The sequence below is a fragment of the Salvelinus namaycush genome, chromosome 3, assembly GCF_016432855.1.
Source record: "Salvelinus namaycush isolate Seneca chromosome 3, SaNama_1.0, whole genome shotgun sequence".
In the NCBI taxonomy this organism is placed as follows: Eukaryota; Metazoa; Chordata; class Actinopteri; order Salmoniformes; family Salmonidae; genus Salvelinus; species Salvelinus namaycush.
The window spans coordinates 48,200,412-48,219,454 of NC_052309.1; the positions used below are offsets into that span (position 1 = coordinate 48,200,412).

General features: G+C 48.2%; 1 protein-coding gene across 1 annotated transcript in view; it reads right to left on the bottom strand.

Annotated features, from left to right (window-relative positions):
• LOC120032004 (rap guanine nucleotide exchange factor 6-like) overlaps positions 1-19,043 on the bottom strand; it is a 142,475-nt gene that overhangs the window by 19,922 nt on the left and 103,510 nt on the right. The window contains exons 13-20 of the mRNA XM_038977913.1: positions 18,240-18,404; positions 14,334-14,441; positions 13,815-14,018; positions 13,500-13,608; positions 12,955-13,198; positions 7,897-8,054; positions 4,440-4,680; positions 50-158 (exon numbers count right to left, since the gene is read on the bottom strand). Of these exons, the coding sequence (XP_038833841.1) occupies positions 50-158; positions 4,440-4,680; positions 7,897-8,054; positions 12,955-13,198; positions 13,500-13,608; positions 13,815-14,018; positions 14,334-14,441; positions 18,240-18,404 (1,338 nt within the window). The remainder of the gene's footprint in view (positions 1-49; positions 159-4,439; positions 4,681-7,896; positions 8,055-12,954; positions 13,199-13,499; positions 13,609-13,814; positions 14,019-14,333; positions 14,442-18,239; positions 18,405-19,043) is intronic.

Sequence of the window (19,043 nt, forward strand, 5' to 3'; positions counted from 1 at the left end):
AAATACACAAACACACACACGCGCACGTAAATACACCAGATACACACACCTCCACGGTGCTGAGCTGGAGCAGGGTGATGTGACTCTCCTTCAGCAGCTCCTGGGCGTCATCGTCTGAACACAACGTCTCCGTATCCATGTTGTTCTTCAGGTAGTACCTGGGGACAAGGGGGGGGGGGACACACACACACACGGTAATAATGAAGGTTTGTACCGGTAAAACGACGTGTTGATTACAAAGCAGACATAACATCAAGACCACGTCTAGAAACGATACGGGATCTTTATTTTTTCCCCCGACAAATGAGTTATTATGAGCCCTGAATGATGATTGGCTGAAAGCCGTGGGATATCGCGGAAATGACAGGAAATGACTAACTATGTTAGTAACCAGTTTATAGTAGCAATAAGGCACCTCTGGGGTTTGTGGTATATGGCCAATATACCACGGCTAAGGGCTGTTGATGGGGACGACGCAACGCAGAGTGGTACGTTGGTCATGCACCACAAACCCCAGAGGTATCTTATTGCTTAATTATAAAATGCATCATTATCATTAGAAAATATATAACCACATGAATAAACATGCCGGCGTTATTGTATGTATTGTCTGTATACTATGTCAACTCCCTGGTCGACACCACCAGGGCAGCAGCAAACAGCAGCAGTATTAAGATGTGTTGGGGGGAGAGAGAGAGAGGCCCTGACAGTGGTGATCCATTACAGCCATACATTTTCCCATGGGTGGGTGAGAGAGAGAGAGAGAGAGAGACACATTTCTCCCCGATGCCCTTTTCTGGGAGAGCGTCCAAGAGCAGCACATTAGACTAGCGCTTCTTAATGGAGCCAAAATGTGTCTACAGCTAAACCTAGAATGCAACGCAGCGGCCAGCAATACATTTACAGTGTGCCACTTTTCAGGGGCAACGTCCGGGCGCCCGTTATCGTACTTGATGTGTACCTAAAATTCCCTGGCCGACGCTGCCAACTCAAGGCATCAGGGATGGGGATCTGAATAAGTGATGGGTACAGTAGAGGGGGCCAGGTCTCTGCTGCTTGGCCCCCTGGAACCTGCTGCTGCTTCTAGCCGTCTGTGGCTGACTGGAAGGCCACTGGGGCTGATGCTGGGCCAGGGGCTGATGCTGGAGCTGGTTGGGGAGACTCCCCTGGCTAGATGAGTGTATGGGCTTGTCAGGAGTGAAGACTGGAGGGTTTCTGCTGGCTAAGCTTGTGTATCACCCACCAAGTCAGATCGAGGGTCAGTTACTCAACGCATAGAGAAGTCCCAACAGGTCGACCAGGCACAGCTCTATTTTCATGGATAAGGGGGGCAACAAAGAGAGGGATGGTGGAAAGAGGGACATGTATAATACAACACCAAACAGATGTTGAATGTAACACGGTGGGCACCCGAGTGGCGCAGCGGTCTAAGGCACAGCGTCTCAGTGCTAAAGGCGTCACTACAGACCCTGGTTCGATCCCGGGCTGTAACACGACCGGCCGTGATCGGATGTCCCATTGGGTGGCGCATAATTGGCCCAGCATCGTCTGGGTTAGGGGAGGGTTTGGCCGGGGTAGGCCATCATTGTAAAATAAGAATTTGTTCTTAACTGACTTGCCAAGTTAAAGGTTAAATACTATATATATTAACTTGGCAAGTCAGATGCTGGGCCAATATATATATATATATAGTTGAAGTTTGAAGTTTACATACACCTTAGCCAAATACATTTAAACTCAGTTTTTCACAATTCCTGACATTTAATCCTAGTAAAAATTCCCCGTCTTAGGTCAGTTAGGATCACCACTTTATTTTAAGAATGTGAAATGTCAGAATAATAGTAGAGAGAATGATTTATTTCAGCTTTTATTTATTTCATCACATTCCCAGTGGGTCAGAAGTTTACATACACTCAATTAGTATTTTGGTAGCATTGCCTTTAAATTGTTTAACTTGGGTCAAAGGTTTCGGGTAGCCTTCCACAGGCTTCCCACAATAAGTTGGGTGAATTTTGGCCCATTCCGCCTGACAGAGCTGGTGTAACTGAGTCAGGTTTGTAGGCCTCCTTAATCGCACACGCTTTTTCAGTTCTGCCCACACATTTTCTATAGGATTGAGGTCAGGGCTTTGTGCTGGCCCCTCCAATACCTTGACTTTGTTGTCCTTAAGCCATTTTGCCACAACTTTGAAAGTATGCTTGGGGTCATGGTCCTTCTGGAAGACCCATTTGCGACCAAGCTTTAACTTCCTGACTGATGTCTTGAGATGTTGCTTCAATATATCCACATCATTTTCCTCCCTCATGATGCCATCTATTTTGTGAAGTGCACCAGTCCCTCCTGCAGCAAAGCACCCCCACAACATGATGCTGCCACCCCTGTGCTTCACAGTTGGGATGGTGTTCTTCGGCTTGCAAGCATCCCCCTTTTTCCTCCAAACATAACGATGGTCAATATGGACAAATAGTTATATTTTTGTTTCATCAGACCAGAGGACATTTCTCCAAAAAGTACGATCTTTGTCCCCATGTGCAGTTGCAAACCGTAGTCTGGCTTTTTTATGGCGCTTTTGGAGCAGTGGCTTCTTCGTTGCTGAGCGGCCTTTCAGGTTATGTCGATACAGGACTCGTTTTACTATGAATATAGATACTTTTGTACCTGTTTCCTCCAGCATCTTCACAAGGTCCTTTGCTGTTGTTCTGGGATTGATTTGCACTTTTCGCACCAAAGTACGTTCATCTCTAGGAGACAGAACGCGTCTCCTTCCTGAGCGGTATGACGGCTGTGTGGTCCCATGGTGTTTATACTTGGGTACTACTGTTTGTACAGATGAACGTGGTACCTTCAGGTATTTGGAAATTGCTCCCAAGGATGAACCAGACTTGTGGAGGTCTACAAATTTCTTTCTGAGGTCTTGGCTGAATTCTTTTGATTTTCCCATGATGTCAAGCAAAGAGGCACTGAGTTTGAAGGTAGGCCTTGAAATTCATCCACAGGTACACCTCCAATTGACTCAAATTATGTCAATTAGCCTATCAGAAGCTTCTAAAGCCATGACATCCTTTTCTGGAATATTCCAAGCTGTTTAAAGGCACAGTCAACTTAGTGTATGCAAACTGCTGACCCACTGGAATTGTGATACAGTGAATTATAAGATAAATAATCTGTCTGTAAACAAATGTTGGAAAAATTACTTGTGTCATGCACAAAGTAGATGTCCTAACCGACTTGCCAAAACTATAGTTTGTTAACAAGAAATGTGTGGAGTGGTTGAAAAACTAGTTTTAATGACTCCAACCTAAGTGTATGTAAACTTCCGACTTCAACTGTATATATTGTTTTTTTATATACTGTTGTCTACACAGGCTATCTGTAAGCTTACTAGACAAGAATGTCTTTCGATTTCCATTGTCTAGCCTAGGCTGCTCTATTTTGGCCGCTACCCGGCGCCAAGGGGCTGTCTATTACCCGTAAGGCACCAGGGCTCTGTGTGCTCCCGCTGGCTGTGTATGTATGAATTATTCCAAGCGTGCAGTCAGTCTGCAGAGAGAGGCACACACACAGTGACAGAGGATCAAATATTCATGCTAACCTAGTTGGGATGAGTCTGATGTGGGACGAGAGGAGCAGGGGCAGAGACGGAGAGCGGCGGCAGAGACGGAGAGCGGCGGCAGAGAGGGAGAGCGGCGGCAGAGAGGGAGAGCGGCGGCAGAGAGGAAGAGCGGCGGCAGAGAGGAAGAGCGGCGGCAGAGAGGAAGAGCGGTGGCAGAGAGCGGCGGCAGAGAGGGGGTGCGGCGGCAGAGAGGGAGAGCGGCGGCAGAGAGGGAGAGCGGACGCAGAGAGGGAGAGCGGACGCAGAGAGGGAGAGCGGACGCAGAGAGGGTGAGCGGACGCAGAGAGGGAGAGCGGCGGCAGAGAGGGAGAGCGGCGGCAGAGAGGGAGAGCGGATGCAGAGAGGGAGAGCGGACACAGAGAGCGGTGGCAGAGAGGGGGAGCGGCGGAAGAGAGGCGGCAGAGAGCGGTGGCAGAGAGGGGGAGCGGCGGCAGAGAGGGGGAGCGGCGGCAGAGAGGGAGAGCGGCGGCAGAGAGGGAGAGCGGACGCAGAGAGGGAGAGCGGACACAGAGAGGGAGAGCGGACACAGAGAGGGAAAGCGGACGCAAAGAGGGCAGACATTTTAACTGACGAGGGCATTTCTGGGAATGAAGAGGAGGGGATGGGGAGGAAGGAGGAGGGGAGGCTTAGCAGTCCCTCCGTCTCACTACAATCTAACTAATTTTCAGACCTGAGGGGAACCAACTGGGAAGAAGTTTCACCAAACAACTGATACAGGGTCAGATCATATTATCCCAATTTGTATCCCTTTAAGGTTAAAAGATAGGATTGGGGTGGGGTAATCTGATCCCAGACCTGTATTTAAGACCACCGTCCAGTGTCTTACCTGCCGTTGAGCTGGATGCGGTCAGCCAGCTTGGAGAGCTGGTCAGGTAGCCTGCGTTGTTTGATGACGCCCTCGGGGCTGACCGACACTTCACAGAGGGAGTAGTTCTCCGGGGCTGCGCTCAGGCCAAACTCGTTGACCACGTGACTGACCACGTCCTTGGCCGTGGTGTCCTTGCTGATGATGATGTAACAGCTCTGCTGGTCAGCCTTGAACACCCGGATCACCTGGTCTGGAATGTCTGACGAGCGGAGGAGAAGAGCTTCGAAGACTTAGGATGGACGGAATACCAGAATGCACCGGATGCGTCCCAAACGGCACCCTATTCCCTACAGAGCGCACTCCTTTTTGACCAGGACCCAAAGAGCTCTGGTCAAAAAGTAGTGCACTATAATATAGGAAACAGGGTGCCATTTGGGACGCAGATCTCTTTCATACAGAAGCGTAAATATAGTGACCCAAAATAAAAGTCTCCAGCAACAACAAAAAAGTTTACAATTTCCATGGTAACCCAAAAGTTAAAAATAAGGAAGCAAACCGCCCTCGTGGCTAAAGGATACGCACGCGAGATGCATTTCCCAATATGCCAAAGGGAAGAAGCACTTCAGACTTTCTCTGCTTGCACATGAAAGTGCTTGTGGTCCATTACACACACATCAGCAGGGTAAAACAACGAGACATGAATAGCGGAGGACGCTAAGCGGTATGGGGTGGAGGGGAAGAGCGTGGATAAAGGTATGACATTGGAGGGAGTGAGGACGGGGGGGATCGCGTGCCTGGGAGCAGTCATGCAGGGAGCCTAATGACTTCAAGAGGAAAACATAAATAAAAGGGGGAATGGGCTTGGCTGACAGATGACCGTATTGAACACGCCACTGCTCCCTCCGTGTTTCCCAGGGAGTAGAGTGAAGCGTGCTCAACGGACTGTGAGGCCACAGCCATTATGGAAGCTATGTGCTCCTTTCTGGCCTCATCTCTCACTATGGCTGAGCCCATAACTAGAAACCCCATTCATTATTCCCATTACAGCAGCAAGATCGGCAGAAACAAATCACTGAGCCACACCAATAACACTGCTGCAGATGAGTCTAAATACAATGCAGTGGCTAAGCCATAATCAGCCATTTCAACCTACTTAAACTAAAAGTGGGGGGCGATTTGTGCCGAGGGTCTAGACTAGAGCAATCATATACCCTCCAATCATATCTAGTAATTATCTATACCCCTCCTTGACAGGACTAATACCGCCCTAAACAAATGAAAACGATTTACAAAACCAATTATTTATTGTATCGTGAGAAAGATGGCGGCCACACAGGAAAAGCCCGTTTTCCACTGAGAAAAGACTCCTGGCTCTTGGGCGGTGATCTTCGGTACTTTCTGCTGACGCAACGCTATTAGGGTTCCTACCCCCCCCCCCCCCCCCCCCCCCCAACACCTAACCTAGGCCTGCCTGCTAAGCCTTTTTCCTGTTCTCTCTGTCACAGAACCACGAGATATAAATCCCACCTAAAGCAGCATTAGCAGACAGGGGAGGAGCAACAGAGCTGGGAGGAAAGCACAGGGCCTGACGCACAGGGCCAGACGCACAGGGCCAGACGCACAGGGCCAGACGCACAGGGCCAGACGCGACACGGCACTTTAACACGAAGCTCCTTCGACATAAAAATAGTCAAACACATTCAGCCATCGCGAAGGATAGGTCCCAATTAGTTGCACTACATTTGACCAGGTCCCATAGGTCTCTTTTCAAATGTAGCGCACTATGTAAGGGAACAGTGTGCTATTTGGCCCAAGAGGCCCAAGAACTCCACGCAGAGCCCAACTTAGACTGGGGTCCATGACGTATGACACAGAGAGAGACGGAACTCGAAAGCTCATGAATGAGGAGGGGAAAAAATGACGGGAGGGGAAACTTGGAAGCATAAACTGAATGTTGCCAAAACGAACACAGCCCCGGTTATCCACTGAAACTGGGAAGAGAGCACGTAGATACTTACAGTAGAAGCCCACGGCTGGGGAAGCAGACAGAGGAGGAAAGAGAGAGAGAGAGGGAGGGAGTGAACAGTGGTTGGAAACATGGAAGAGAAAGAGAGGACTTTGAACGACAGCTTTCCCGTTGTGGGAGGACGGAGAACGTCAGCGGGGCAGAGGGACTTTCACTAAAGCATCTGTTTATAATCAGATCAGGGAGAGAGGGAAGGCACAGTGTGTGTGGGACAGAGAGCTGGGATCTGAGTCTGCCGCAGTGTCACACACACACACACACACACACACACACACACACACACACACACACACACACACACACACACACACACACACACACACACACACACACACACACAAGCCTTCTTACACCCAATCAAAGGCCTAGATGAATAACACCGTACTTAACTCCAAACTCCAGTTTCTCTGATCCCCCCCTTTAATCTAATTTGAGGCCAGGATTTGTGAGGGATTACTCCCCACACTGAAAGGGCCGCTTTGAAATGAGTGGTTGGGGGGGGTCTACTGGGGTGGTGGGGGGGTCTGCACTTGTCGCTGAACATCCCCCCCCCTACCTGCCCGTCAGTCACAGTGAAAGAGCCAGAGCGCGGTCGGTGGAGAAGAGAAATGGCACTAATAGAAGATGATTCATCTCCTATCTCAGTGGGCTTGGCGGAAGGGGGGGGGGGGGGGGGGGGGGGGCAGTCCTCTACAGGCGTGCGTGATATATTGGGGCTGCAGACTGGACCCTCTGACTGCAGGCTGCGCTGAATGACAAATGATTGGGAGGATAAATCAAAAGCATATTCCCCCCTCCACTCCCCTCTCTCCTCGGGGAGGCCGCTTAGTTGTTTCAATAATTATGGGCTCTGAAATCTGTCAGCGTTTAATCCCTTTCATATGGCTCTAATTCGGTTTCATGTCCGAGCTCTTGAAATGGAAGTGCTTGAGACACAGAGGAGAAACGGAACACCAGTGTGTGTGTGTGTGTCTATATGTGTGTGGCGTGCTCATAATGATCAATTCTGTGATTAACCCGAGGGCCTGCGGGGCAGAGCAGTGTGAGGAGTTTCTCCAAGCAGGAAGTGCTTTCACTCTCTGTGAGAAGTATTCCTCACTGAGTAATTACTGCTGTTTTCCCACCGCACAGCTCCACTGTTACGCCTATTGCCAACATAACCGGGTCTGAAGAGGGCCACGCGCTTGAAAAATGAACAAGATAAACACTTGTGTAAAGTGCGGCCAACTTCAGTTGGTAATTGTCTCAGTGGAGTAGTGCACAGTCTTCACTACCCAAGCAGTGATCGCCGTGTGGCGAGCACGAGAGTGAATGGTCAGATGTTGGCCTAGCGCCAGTGAGTGCTTCTGCCTCTGTGTTTTTATCTCACCCTTATTTAACCAAGAAAAGAGTGTGTGTGTGTGTGTGTGTGTGTGTGTGTGTGTGTGTGTGTGTGCGCACGTCTTTCACCTGCTGGATTGGAGAAGTCCAACACATTAGTGGCTGGCTGCAGCAGGTCAGGGCTGCTGGATGAGAGGCTGCCAGGGATGGGCATGATGGCCACGCTGTGCCTGCACTGCTTAGTGCCCACGATGCTGTCATCCTGAGACTGACCCACGCCACCATCACTGTGGCACAAGAGAGACAGAGAGAGGGAGATGTGAGGGGATGTCAGATCACTTACGATAATGGGCTCGAGTTTCCCTTGGTCAGGAACTCCTGGCCCCAGAGCCATATTCAATCACACCGCATTCAAATAAACAGTTAAAAGAAGCAATCCTGGTGTTCTTGATAGCTCTACAGCGCACCGCAATCCCAGCAATCCTTTCATAGGTAGTGATGGATACTCAAGGGGTTGGCAAAGATCCATCCATGAAAGATCACATGAATGATGCGGCTGACGAGCAGGGTGCACCGAAACCCAACACAAACCGGGCCCAGGAATGATGGTGACAGCCCAGTGAGCACACATACACACATCAACAAGACACGCACAGACACCCAAACAAACACTATGCATGATTGATGGCAAGGATGAGGAGCCTTTGTACAGACACCGAGAAAAAACAACCTTTATGCGTGACATTCAATCTAAGACAGACATTTCAATGGGTCTGGGATGAGAGGTCTGCTTGCCTGGCCTGCCTCTCGGTGAGTATGTCTAGAGTCAACTCTCGAGGGTAAACAGGGACAGAGAGAGACATCAGCATTAAAAGGGTCTGATATGCAAATGGGATCCTTTTGACGAATGGTCTCATTACGATGGGGGGATGCGGTGGTGTCTTTGTGGCTGGATGCCACTCCCCTGACAGTGTCAGAACACCAACACACCATCATCAGGCCTCCAGGCTATAGCTCTAATTGACTGTTTCCGTACTAAACGGCCCTCGCAGCTGCTGGAGACAGAAGGGGCGTGGCTGACGTGTAAAGCGATACTTCAGCCTAGGCCTAATTTCCCAAATTGGTTCAAATTAGGTTACGGTCAGTAAGAATTTGGCTTATGGTTAAGGTAAAGGTCCGTTTTAGATTTTGGGATGCTGGTCCACACACAGGTGGACTAACTGATTGACACTTCCAAGGCCCCTCCTCCCCCAAATGACAAACACAGTGATACGGGACCAACATAGCCTGCTGGTCCCAGATCCTTTTGTGCGGTCTTGCCGACTCCAATGGTTTGGCGTGACGATGACCATAGGGCTTGACAAGACAGTACAAAGAGACCAGGGACCAGGCTAGCGCGGTTAGCAGAGCTCACATAACAACTTACCGACATAGACACACCATAAAACCAAGACAACACATATCAGACATAACAACTTACCGACATAGACACACAGAAACATACACGCGTCACAGATAGGAATCTATCATATGTACTACCGCAGAAAGTCCTAATGCCAATCACATTCCTCAGTAACGTGTGATTCAACCAAACGTTTAAACTCTACTTCCTCATACCTCAAAACTCAGTCTTAGCCCTACACGGCCCAAGGTGATTCAGATGTCTACATTACGCCTAGGTTAGGTACGTGAGCACTTTTCAGAATACTATTATAGGCAAGCACCTTATGTTACACTCCAATCCCAATCAAATTCATACATGCCATGTCCTTAATACTACGGTGTGTTGCATGCATTAAACGTGAAGTGAAGCACTATGGGATGTGAAGCCGACAAATGAGAAGAAAGCTGCACATGGAAGCACAAACGAGTGTAGAATCGCATCACCCTGAACTCGACACAATACTTCACCGCATTCTCAAGCTCTACTCTAACCGACCGTGAAGCTGCAGAGAATGCTACAGAGGGGAATAAACTGGTACGGTAGGAACAGCAGGGAACATCTACACGTTTCACGGAGCGCTTGAATCTGCCTCGGTAGCATCAGGAATGCGTGCAGAGATTCTGAAGGATTTTCCCCCCGCATGAAGATCCCAATGCAGTCCTCCGGGCTTTCCGTTAAAAAGGTCATTGCTGAATTCCTCCCTGCCTACAATGACTGTGTGCGCCCGCGTCAGATATGGCACCCTATGCCCTACGTAGTGCACTGAATGCCCAGGGCCCATATAGGGAAAAGGGTCCCATTTGGAACACATACTGCGTTTTCTCCACGTTGCCAGTGAATGAGGGAACTAAATTACACAACAAGTGTCTTACCCAAAGAGTCCCCTGTGCAGGTGAGGCAGTTAGAGGAGGAACAGAGGACAGTGAAGAGCATGAGAACAACAAGGCTGCAGTACAGTACAGTGTGCCAGCGGCATGTTAGCACTGAGCAGCAACAACACAGACAGGCAGATAATGAGACGACGGGCAAGGCTACAGTATCCAGACACTGGACGTTACAGACGTTACAGACAGACGTTACAGACGTTACAGACAGACAGACAGACAGACAGACAGACAGACAGACAGACAGACGTTACAGACAGACGTTACAGACAGACAGACGTTACAGACAGACAGACAGACGTTACAGACAGACAGACAGACGTTACAGACAGACAGACAGACGTTACAGACAGACAGACGTTACAGACAGACGTGACAGACAGACGTGACAGACAGACGTGACAGACGTTACAGACAGACGTGACAGACAGACGTGACAGACAGACAGACAGGACATTCAGTAAATGTACCTCAGTGGAGGCTGCGGAGGGGAGGACGGCTCATAATAACGGCTGGAACAGAGTAAAGGGAATGGCAGCAAACCAGGTGCTTGATACCATTCCACGGATTCCGCTCCAGCCGTTACCACGAGTCCATCCTCCTGCCAATTAAGGTGCCACCAACCTCCTGTGATGTACCTACACACATCTCAGTCAAACACACACACGGGCAGACACAAAAGTAGTGAAAAACGATTGTTTCCTTATTTAGTTGAACCAATCATCATTGACCTAACTGATAACCTCACACTAATCAGATATACTAAAAGTATTGAATATACATTTACACATCCAATATACACTGAGTGTACAAAACATAGAATGACCAGGTGAATCCAGGTGAAAGCAATGTTCCCTTATTGATGTGACCTGCTAAATCCACTTCAAATCAGTGTAGATGAAGGGGAGGAGACAAGTTAAAGAAGAATTTTTAAGCCTTGAGACAATTGAGACATGGATTGTGTAAGTGTGCCATTCAGAGGGTGAATGAGCAAGACAAAAGATTGACGTGCCTTTGAACGGGGTATGGCAGTAGGTGGCAGGCGCACCAGTTTAAGTGTCAAGAACTGCAACGCTGCTGGGTTATTCACCCTCAACAGTTTCCCGTGTGTATCAAGAATGGTCCGCCACCCAAAGGACACCCAGCCAACCTGACACAACTGTGGGGAGCATTGGAGTCAACATGGGCCAGCATCCCTGTGGAACGCTTTTGACACCTTGTAAAGTCCATGCTCAGACGAATTGAGGCTGTTCTGAGGGTAAAATAGGGTGCAACTCAATATTATATCGTAAATGTTTTGTACACTCAGTGCACATTTACATCAGGAAACCCACAGGACAGCCTGCTTTTGACAAATGGCTGATATATCTACTTATACACTTTTAAACACAGATAATGTGTATAAGAATGAGAGTTTAAGAGGTTAGATGATACATACCCTGGCTATCCCTTGCAGTCGTCTCGTCAAATCACCACCATTCATGTCCAGCTCAAACTACCTAGTCTATTGGCTGCCAATGGAATCCCAGTAAATCAACTGGTTGATCAATATATGACCCAGCAGCAAAGCCAGGCAGTCATGTGACTTGCCTACTGTAGAATACTGCAGGGAGTAGCCTACATTATTATTATTTTTATATATATTTATTTTACCTTCATTTAACTAGGCAAGTCAGTAAAGAACAAATTCTTATTTTCAACGACGGCCTAGGAACAGTGGGTTAAGTTAACTGCCTTGTTCAGGGGCAGAACGGCAGATTTTTATACCTCGTCAGCTCGGGGATTCGATCTTGTAACCTTCCCGGTTACTAGTCCAACGCTCTACCTCTACCGTACCTGCCGCCACTAGGCTACCTTCCCTGACCTGTCCATCCTCCTGCTACCATCGCCATCAGAAAAGGCACATGACTCAAGTATCACACAAGTGGAATAAAGATGGAGACCTGTACTTGCCCTTTGTACGGTCTTCACCACTGTTTATTACACTAAGCCTGGGTCCCAAACGGTTCACTATTCCCCTATGGGCCCTGGTCAAAATAAAACGCGGGGAATAGGGTGCCGTTTGGGACACAGCCTAAGTAGAGAGAAAAGGACATGTTCCATCACATCAGCAGCCCAATGAGTTGACAGCATAAGGCCAAGCATCAGAAGTGACTGACGTCTGAAATCATACACTGACTTCACTACCCCAGCACGAAGAACAACCACACACAAAGCTGTTGATGACGTGTACCGTAATCGCTAGCTACTAGCATCCGCCGCGGTGCGCTACTACCACGTTCTATCACATTGTCGGTCTATAATAGATAGACTACTAAAGAAGCGTGATGCTCCCCAATCAGTCTCTCATTTCCACTCTCTCTAAGTCCCCGCAGAGTAAATGGAATGAAACATGAATGAAAGCGATGTGATTTAGATACAGTTGTTGGTTGGCTATGGCAGATCAACGGCTCAATGACACTAAACGGTTTCCTGAAATGCAGGGCGATTACACTAGAGCTGACGGAGCAGAGCGTGCGTCGAGGGGAAAGGCAGAACTTTACGTGAGAGCGTTGCCAACGTCTCCCTGGGCAAGTAACACTGTTTCGTTCTCACCCTGCACTGAAACAGTACGGATCATAATGAGTCCAATGGAAGGTATGAAGGACTAAAATTGCATGTTTATGTTTTCAAAGAACAGACCCTCCCCAAAAAAGCTTTTCCTTTAATCTACAATAACTTTAAAAGCTTTTAAGGGTAGAGCGAATGAGAATGGTCCAGCTGTCGCTGATATGGAGCGAAATCGAGGATGATGACGATGACTCCCTTTTACCTTAAAGCCCAGTGAATACAAACAAATACAACACAATACTCTCCTACCTGAAGGGTTTAGGTGGTAGGATGCTGAAGCGGGTCTTCTCTAGCATCTTCCTGATCTTGTTCCGTCCCCCAGAAACGGTGTTGGCCTTCATCTTCTTGGTGGCCTTGTGGTCTGTGGGGAACTCCATGTCTCCAGGCAGGTCAGGGATGGAGAAGCGGTTGCCCTTCTTCTCCTGGATCTTGGGGATGTGCGGAACGCCATTCTTCTTCTCGTGAACGATCCGGCTCAGCAGCTCTTTGAACACTGGGGAGAGGAGAGGAGGGTTAGTGGGTGAATGGCAAGACGCAGGTCACAGAACTAGGGTTGTAAAATCCTGGTAACGTTTGCCAAATTCCCAGGTTTTCCAGAAAGTACGGTTGGAAGACTTGGGAAACTTGAGAAAGTTACAAGCATTTTGCAACCCAACACACGACCGGCCACAGATACAGACACAGACACAGACCCAGGTACAGACTACTGTTGACATCTGGCATTTTAATTGCAGATGGTCCTGCATCGTTAATGAAATAATCCTAGTTATGGTAAGAGGGCAGATTGTACTAACCGAAGATGTTGGTCTTGACTGTGAGGGAGAGGTGTGTGTTGTTCCTCAGGAAGTCCATAGCTTTGACGTAGGAGATGTTCTCAAAGTTCTGACCATTGATCTCCATTATCTGAACGAGGAAAACACAAGAGAGCTTCGAGTCAACTGCACTTGTTACTGAAACTACACCCACAAAGGGCATCTGAACAGCAATCTACACCGTATGAAATGGAAGAAAAAAAACATGGACTTCAAAAAGCAAAAGCAACACCGTTTTCTTTGAATATTAACAGTACAATATAAAAACATCACAACACGAGTAAACACTTCCCCTACCTGGTCTCCCCGTTTGAGTCCAGCCTCCGCGGCCTTGCTGCCCCCCTCCACCGACTCCACGAAGATGCCGAAACCCCTCTCGCTGCCGCCATGCAGGCTGAAGTAGAGCGGGGACTCTCTGGACGGTTTCTGCAGAGTGATCTGCCTCCACTTGGCCTTGGCTGCACACGCTATGTTCAGTAGCCTCAGGTGACCCTTCATTTTCTAAAAGGAACAGAACAGGGTTCAACACCTACTCACTCACTCAACTGACCTGGGCTAACAGCTAACACATCTGGCTCAACCGCAGAGTTGTTACACCCACAGACAGAAGCTCCGTACGTCTGTCTGACCACAGAGTGAAGCTGAAGGTGTGAGGCTTTAGTTCAGTGACGGTGTGAACACCTATTCATTATATAGTGCACTACTTTTGACCAGGGCTCAATAGTGCTTTGGCCAATAGTAGTGCACTATAGGGAATAGAGTGCCATTTGGGACGCACCGTTAAGTATAGACACAATATGGGAAAGGTGATCTTACTGTGGTTTCCAGCAGCTTCTCAAAGTCTTCAAGGAACCTTGTCATGGCTGGGTCACCTTCAAAGTCGTTGAAATGGTTGTTCACCCATAACAACACTATGCGTGTCACCTACACAGCGAAACAAGGCTGTCAAAGCTTAGTCAACAAACATAGAGAATCCTGTATATTTTCTGAAAAGCAGCAAACTCCAAACTTGAAACATTCAATTTTAGCAGAGGCTAAAGATACCTCTTGAATTATTCCACACTTTGTTGTGTTACAGCCCGAATTCAAAATGGGTTCAATATATGTTTCACTCACCAATCTACACACAATACTCCATAATGACAAAGTGAAAACACGTTTCTAGAAATATTAGCAAATGTATTGAAAATTAAATACAGAACTATTTCACTTACATTTAAGTTTTCACATCCATTTCTACTATGCTACTCCAAATCGAGCTCGGGTGCACACAATTTATTTTGATCGTGCGTGAGATTTCACGGCAACTTCTGGTTCTGGTTCTGCTCACACTGCCCTACCCTGTGCTCTGACCTCTTTCTCCCCTCTCTCTCCAGATGAAATCTCGCGTCTTGTGACGGCCGGCCGCCCAACAACCTGCCCGCTTGACCCTATCCCCTCCTCTCTTCTCCAGACCATTTCCGGAGACCTTCTCCCTTACCTCACCTCGCTCATCAACTCATCCCTTACCGCTGGCTACGTCCCTTCCGTCTTCAAGAGAGCGAGAGTTGCACCCCTTCTGAAAAAACCTACACTCGATCCCTCCGATGTCAACAACTACAGACCAGTATCCCTTCTTTCTTTTCTCTCCAAAACTCTTGAACGTGCCGTCCTTGGCCAGCTCTCCTGCTATCTCTCTCAGAATGACCTTCTTGATCCAAATCAGTCAGGTTTCAAGACTAGTCATTCAACTGAGACTGCTCTTCTCTGTATCACGGAGGCGCTCCGCACTGCTAAAGCTAACTCTCTCTCCTCTGCTCTCATCCTTCTAGACCTATCGGCTGCCTTCGATACTGTGAACCATCAGATCCTCCTCTCCACCCTCTCCGAGTTGGGCATCTCCGGCGCGGCCCACGCCTGGATTGCGTCCTACCTGACAGGTCGCTCCTACCAGGTGGCGTGGCGAGAATCTGTCTCCTCACCACGTGCTCTCACCACTGGTGTCCCCCAGGGCTCTGTTCTAGGCCCTCTCCTATTCTCGCTATACACCAAGTCACTTGGCTCTGTCATAACCTCACATGGTCTCTCCTATCATTGCTATGCAGACGACACACAATTAATCTTCTCCTTTCCCCCTTCTGATGACCAGGTGGCGAATCGCATCTCTGCATGTCTGGCAGACATATCAGTGTGGATGACGGATCACCACCTCAAGCTGAACCTCGGCAAGACGGAGCTGCTCTTCCTCCCGGGGAAGGACTGCCCGTTCCATGATCTCGCCATCACGGTTGACAACTCCATTGTGTCCTCCTCCCAGAGCGCTAAGAACCTTGGCGTGATCCTGGACAACACCCTGTCGTTCTCAAATAACATCAAGGCGGTGGCCCGTTCCTGTAGGTTCATGCTCTACAACATCCGCAGAGTACGACCCTGCCTCACACAGGAAGCGGCGCAGGTCCTAATCCAGGAACTTGTCATCTCCCGTCTGGATTACTGCAACTTGCTGTTGGCTGGGCTCCCTGCCTGTGCCATTAAACCCCTACAACTCATCCAGAACGCCGCAGCCCGTCTGGTGTTCAACCTTCCCAAGTTCTCACGTCACCCCGCTCCTCCGCTCTCTCCACTGGCTTCCAATTGAAGCTCGCATCCGCTACAAGACCATGGTGCTTGCCTACGGAGCTGTGAGGGGAACGGCACCTCAGTACCTTCAGGCTCTGATCAGGCCCTACACCCAAACAAGGGCACTGCGTTCATCCACCTCTGGCCTGCTCGCCTCCCTACCACTGAGGAAGTACAGTTCCCGCTCAGCCCAGTCAAAACTGTTCGCCGCTCTGGCACCCCAATGGTGGAACAAACTCCCTCACGACGCCAGGACAGCGGAGTCAATCACCACCTTCCGGAGACACCTGAAACCCCACCTCTTTAAGGAATACCTAGGATAGGATAAAGTAATCCTTCTGACCCCCCCCCCCCCCCCCCCTTAAAAGATTTAGATGCACTATTGTAAAGTGGCTGTTCCACTGGATGTCATAAGGTGAATGCACCAATTTGTAAGTCGCTCTGGATAAGAGCGTCTGCTAAATGACTTAAATGTAAATGTAACTTGATTCGAAAGAAAAACACATGTCTATATAAGATCCTACAGCTGACAGTGCATGTCAGAGAAGAATCTATACCATGAAGTCCGAGGAACTGTCCATAGATCGCCGAGATAGAATTGTGGGAAAGGGTATGAAAACATTTCTAGTGTTGAAAGTTTCCAAGAGCACAGTGGTCTCCATCATTGGGAAGTGGGAAAAAAATGGAACTACACAGACTCTGCCTAGAGCTGGCCGTCTGACCAAATTTAGCAACTGGGAAAGAAGGACCTTGGTCAAGGAGGTAACCAAGAATCAAATGACCACTCTGACAGAACTACAGAGTTCCTTGACTGAGATGGGAGATCCTCTCCAGCACTTCACCAAACTGGGTTTTATGGGAATGTGGCCAGATGGAAGCCACTCCTGAGAAAAAGGCACCGTTTGTAAAAAGGCACGTGAAAGACTGAGATCATACGGCAAAAAATTCTGTGGTCTGATAAAACAAAAATTGTACTCTTTGGCCTGAACGCAGAAAACCAGGCACAGCTCATCACACATCTAACACCATCCCCACCGTGAAGCATGGCGGTGGCAGCATCATGTTATGGGGATGCATTTCAGCGGCAAGGACTGGGAGACTGGTAAGGATAGGGGGAACAATGAACGGAGCCAAATACAGGTAAATCCTGGATGAGAATCTGCTTCAGAGAGCAAACAACCTTAGACTGGGGCGAAGATTTACATTCTAACAAGACAATGACCGTAAGCATAGATACAAAGCAATGCTGTAATGGCTTCAGAACAAGAATGTGAAAGTCCTTGAGTGGTCCAGCCAAAGCCCAGACTTTAATCCAATTGAAAATCTGTGAAAAGACTTGAAGATTGCTGTTAACTGCCACTCCCCATCTAACTTAACAGAGTTTGAGAAAATCTGCAAGGAAGAACGGGAGAAAATCCACAAATCCAGATGTGCAAAGCTGATACAGACATACCCAAGACGACTCAAAGCTGTAATCACCGCCAAATGCGCTTCTACAAAGTACTAACACTCAGGGGAATGAATACTAGATATATCTGCATTTCATTTTCACTAAACTTGCAAACATTTCAAAAAACATGTTTTCACTTTGTCATTATGGGGTATTTGTGTGTAGATGGGTGAGAGAAAAAAAGATATGACATCTATTTTGAATTCAGGCTGTAACAAAAAATGTGGGAATAAGTCAAGGGGTATGAATACTTTCTGAATGCACTCTATCATAGAGAACTGCAAGAGTTCGGAAATGCAGTGGCTGAAAAAAATAATAAGAGTAGCATTGTTAGAATCTAAGCAAAGGTCATCTTCGCACACAATGAAGCAACCACACCGCAGACAGAGCTACAAACAGCGACTCTCTCTTTGAAGGGAAGGGCCCCTTTAAGAGGAAGAATGATTACACAACAAATTACATGCCAATACAGACTATTGACAGCACAAGACTAATCTTATGTTAAATCATTTATGCACTATGAGAGTATCTGGACGGGACAAATCCCCCGTACAACCAAGAACGCTGACCTGGCACAAGTTGTATTGATTACTGTGTAGCATACCCACGCCTTCACATAAGGAAGCACACACACATGTGCACGCTCACACGCACACACACAGTACTGTACACACCGTGTCTCTGAGGCTGTCGACTTTGAACCACTCGAGCAGCTTCTTGCCGACTTCCATGGGGCTGGAGAGGAAGGTGCGGTAGGTGAGGAGGAAGTCTTCGATGTAGGTGGGGTCAACCACCGATGGCTCCTCCACCAGGTGCAATATCAAACGCTCTGGGGTGCCCTGAGTGGACAGACACATTAAATCACGACTGCATTCCAACTCTCAATTCAATCCAATACAACTTTATAAGTCCCCTCGGCAGCAATTAAGACAGTATTTTCACCAAGGAGATCAAAGTCATTTTGGATTACTTTAAGAAAAAATGGAATTGGGTGAAAGGATAGCACTTCAAAGCAAACCTTGTGTGAGCAGTCACCTGACAAGAAGAGATCACCACGGAAACCGAGTGTGTTTTTAGGGCAATAGTAATTAAAGTGAGCCGTTTTCAAATGATTGAAAGACGAGAATACAGAAGTGAGGATCAGATCAGCCACCCGTCTGTACTGTATGTGTTTGGGGGAACGAAGGAGTCTTAGGAGATGAAGACAAGAAAAGCAGTCTAGTCCATCAGTAGATCAATAGCTGGCTGTTTACGGAGTCTTGGAGACCGATTAAGGGGGTGGACAATAGGCCGCACGCAAAAACAATAGCGTCTACAGGAGCGACAGCAGAACACGGTGGCAGTCACAGGTAGGTAGTCTCTGCATACATTCAAACAAAGCCAATTATGAACATTTTAAGACGATTTCTCAGACAGATTACACCCTAAACCTAGACTTGGACTGACATGTAAACTCAATAGGTGGGGGGGGGGGGGGG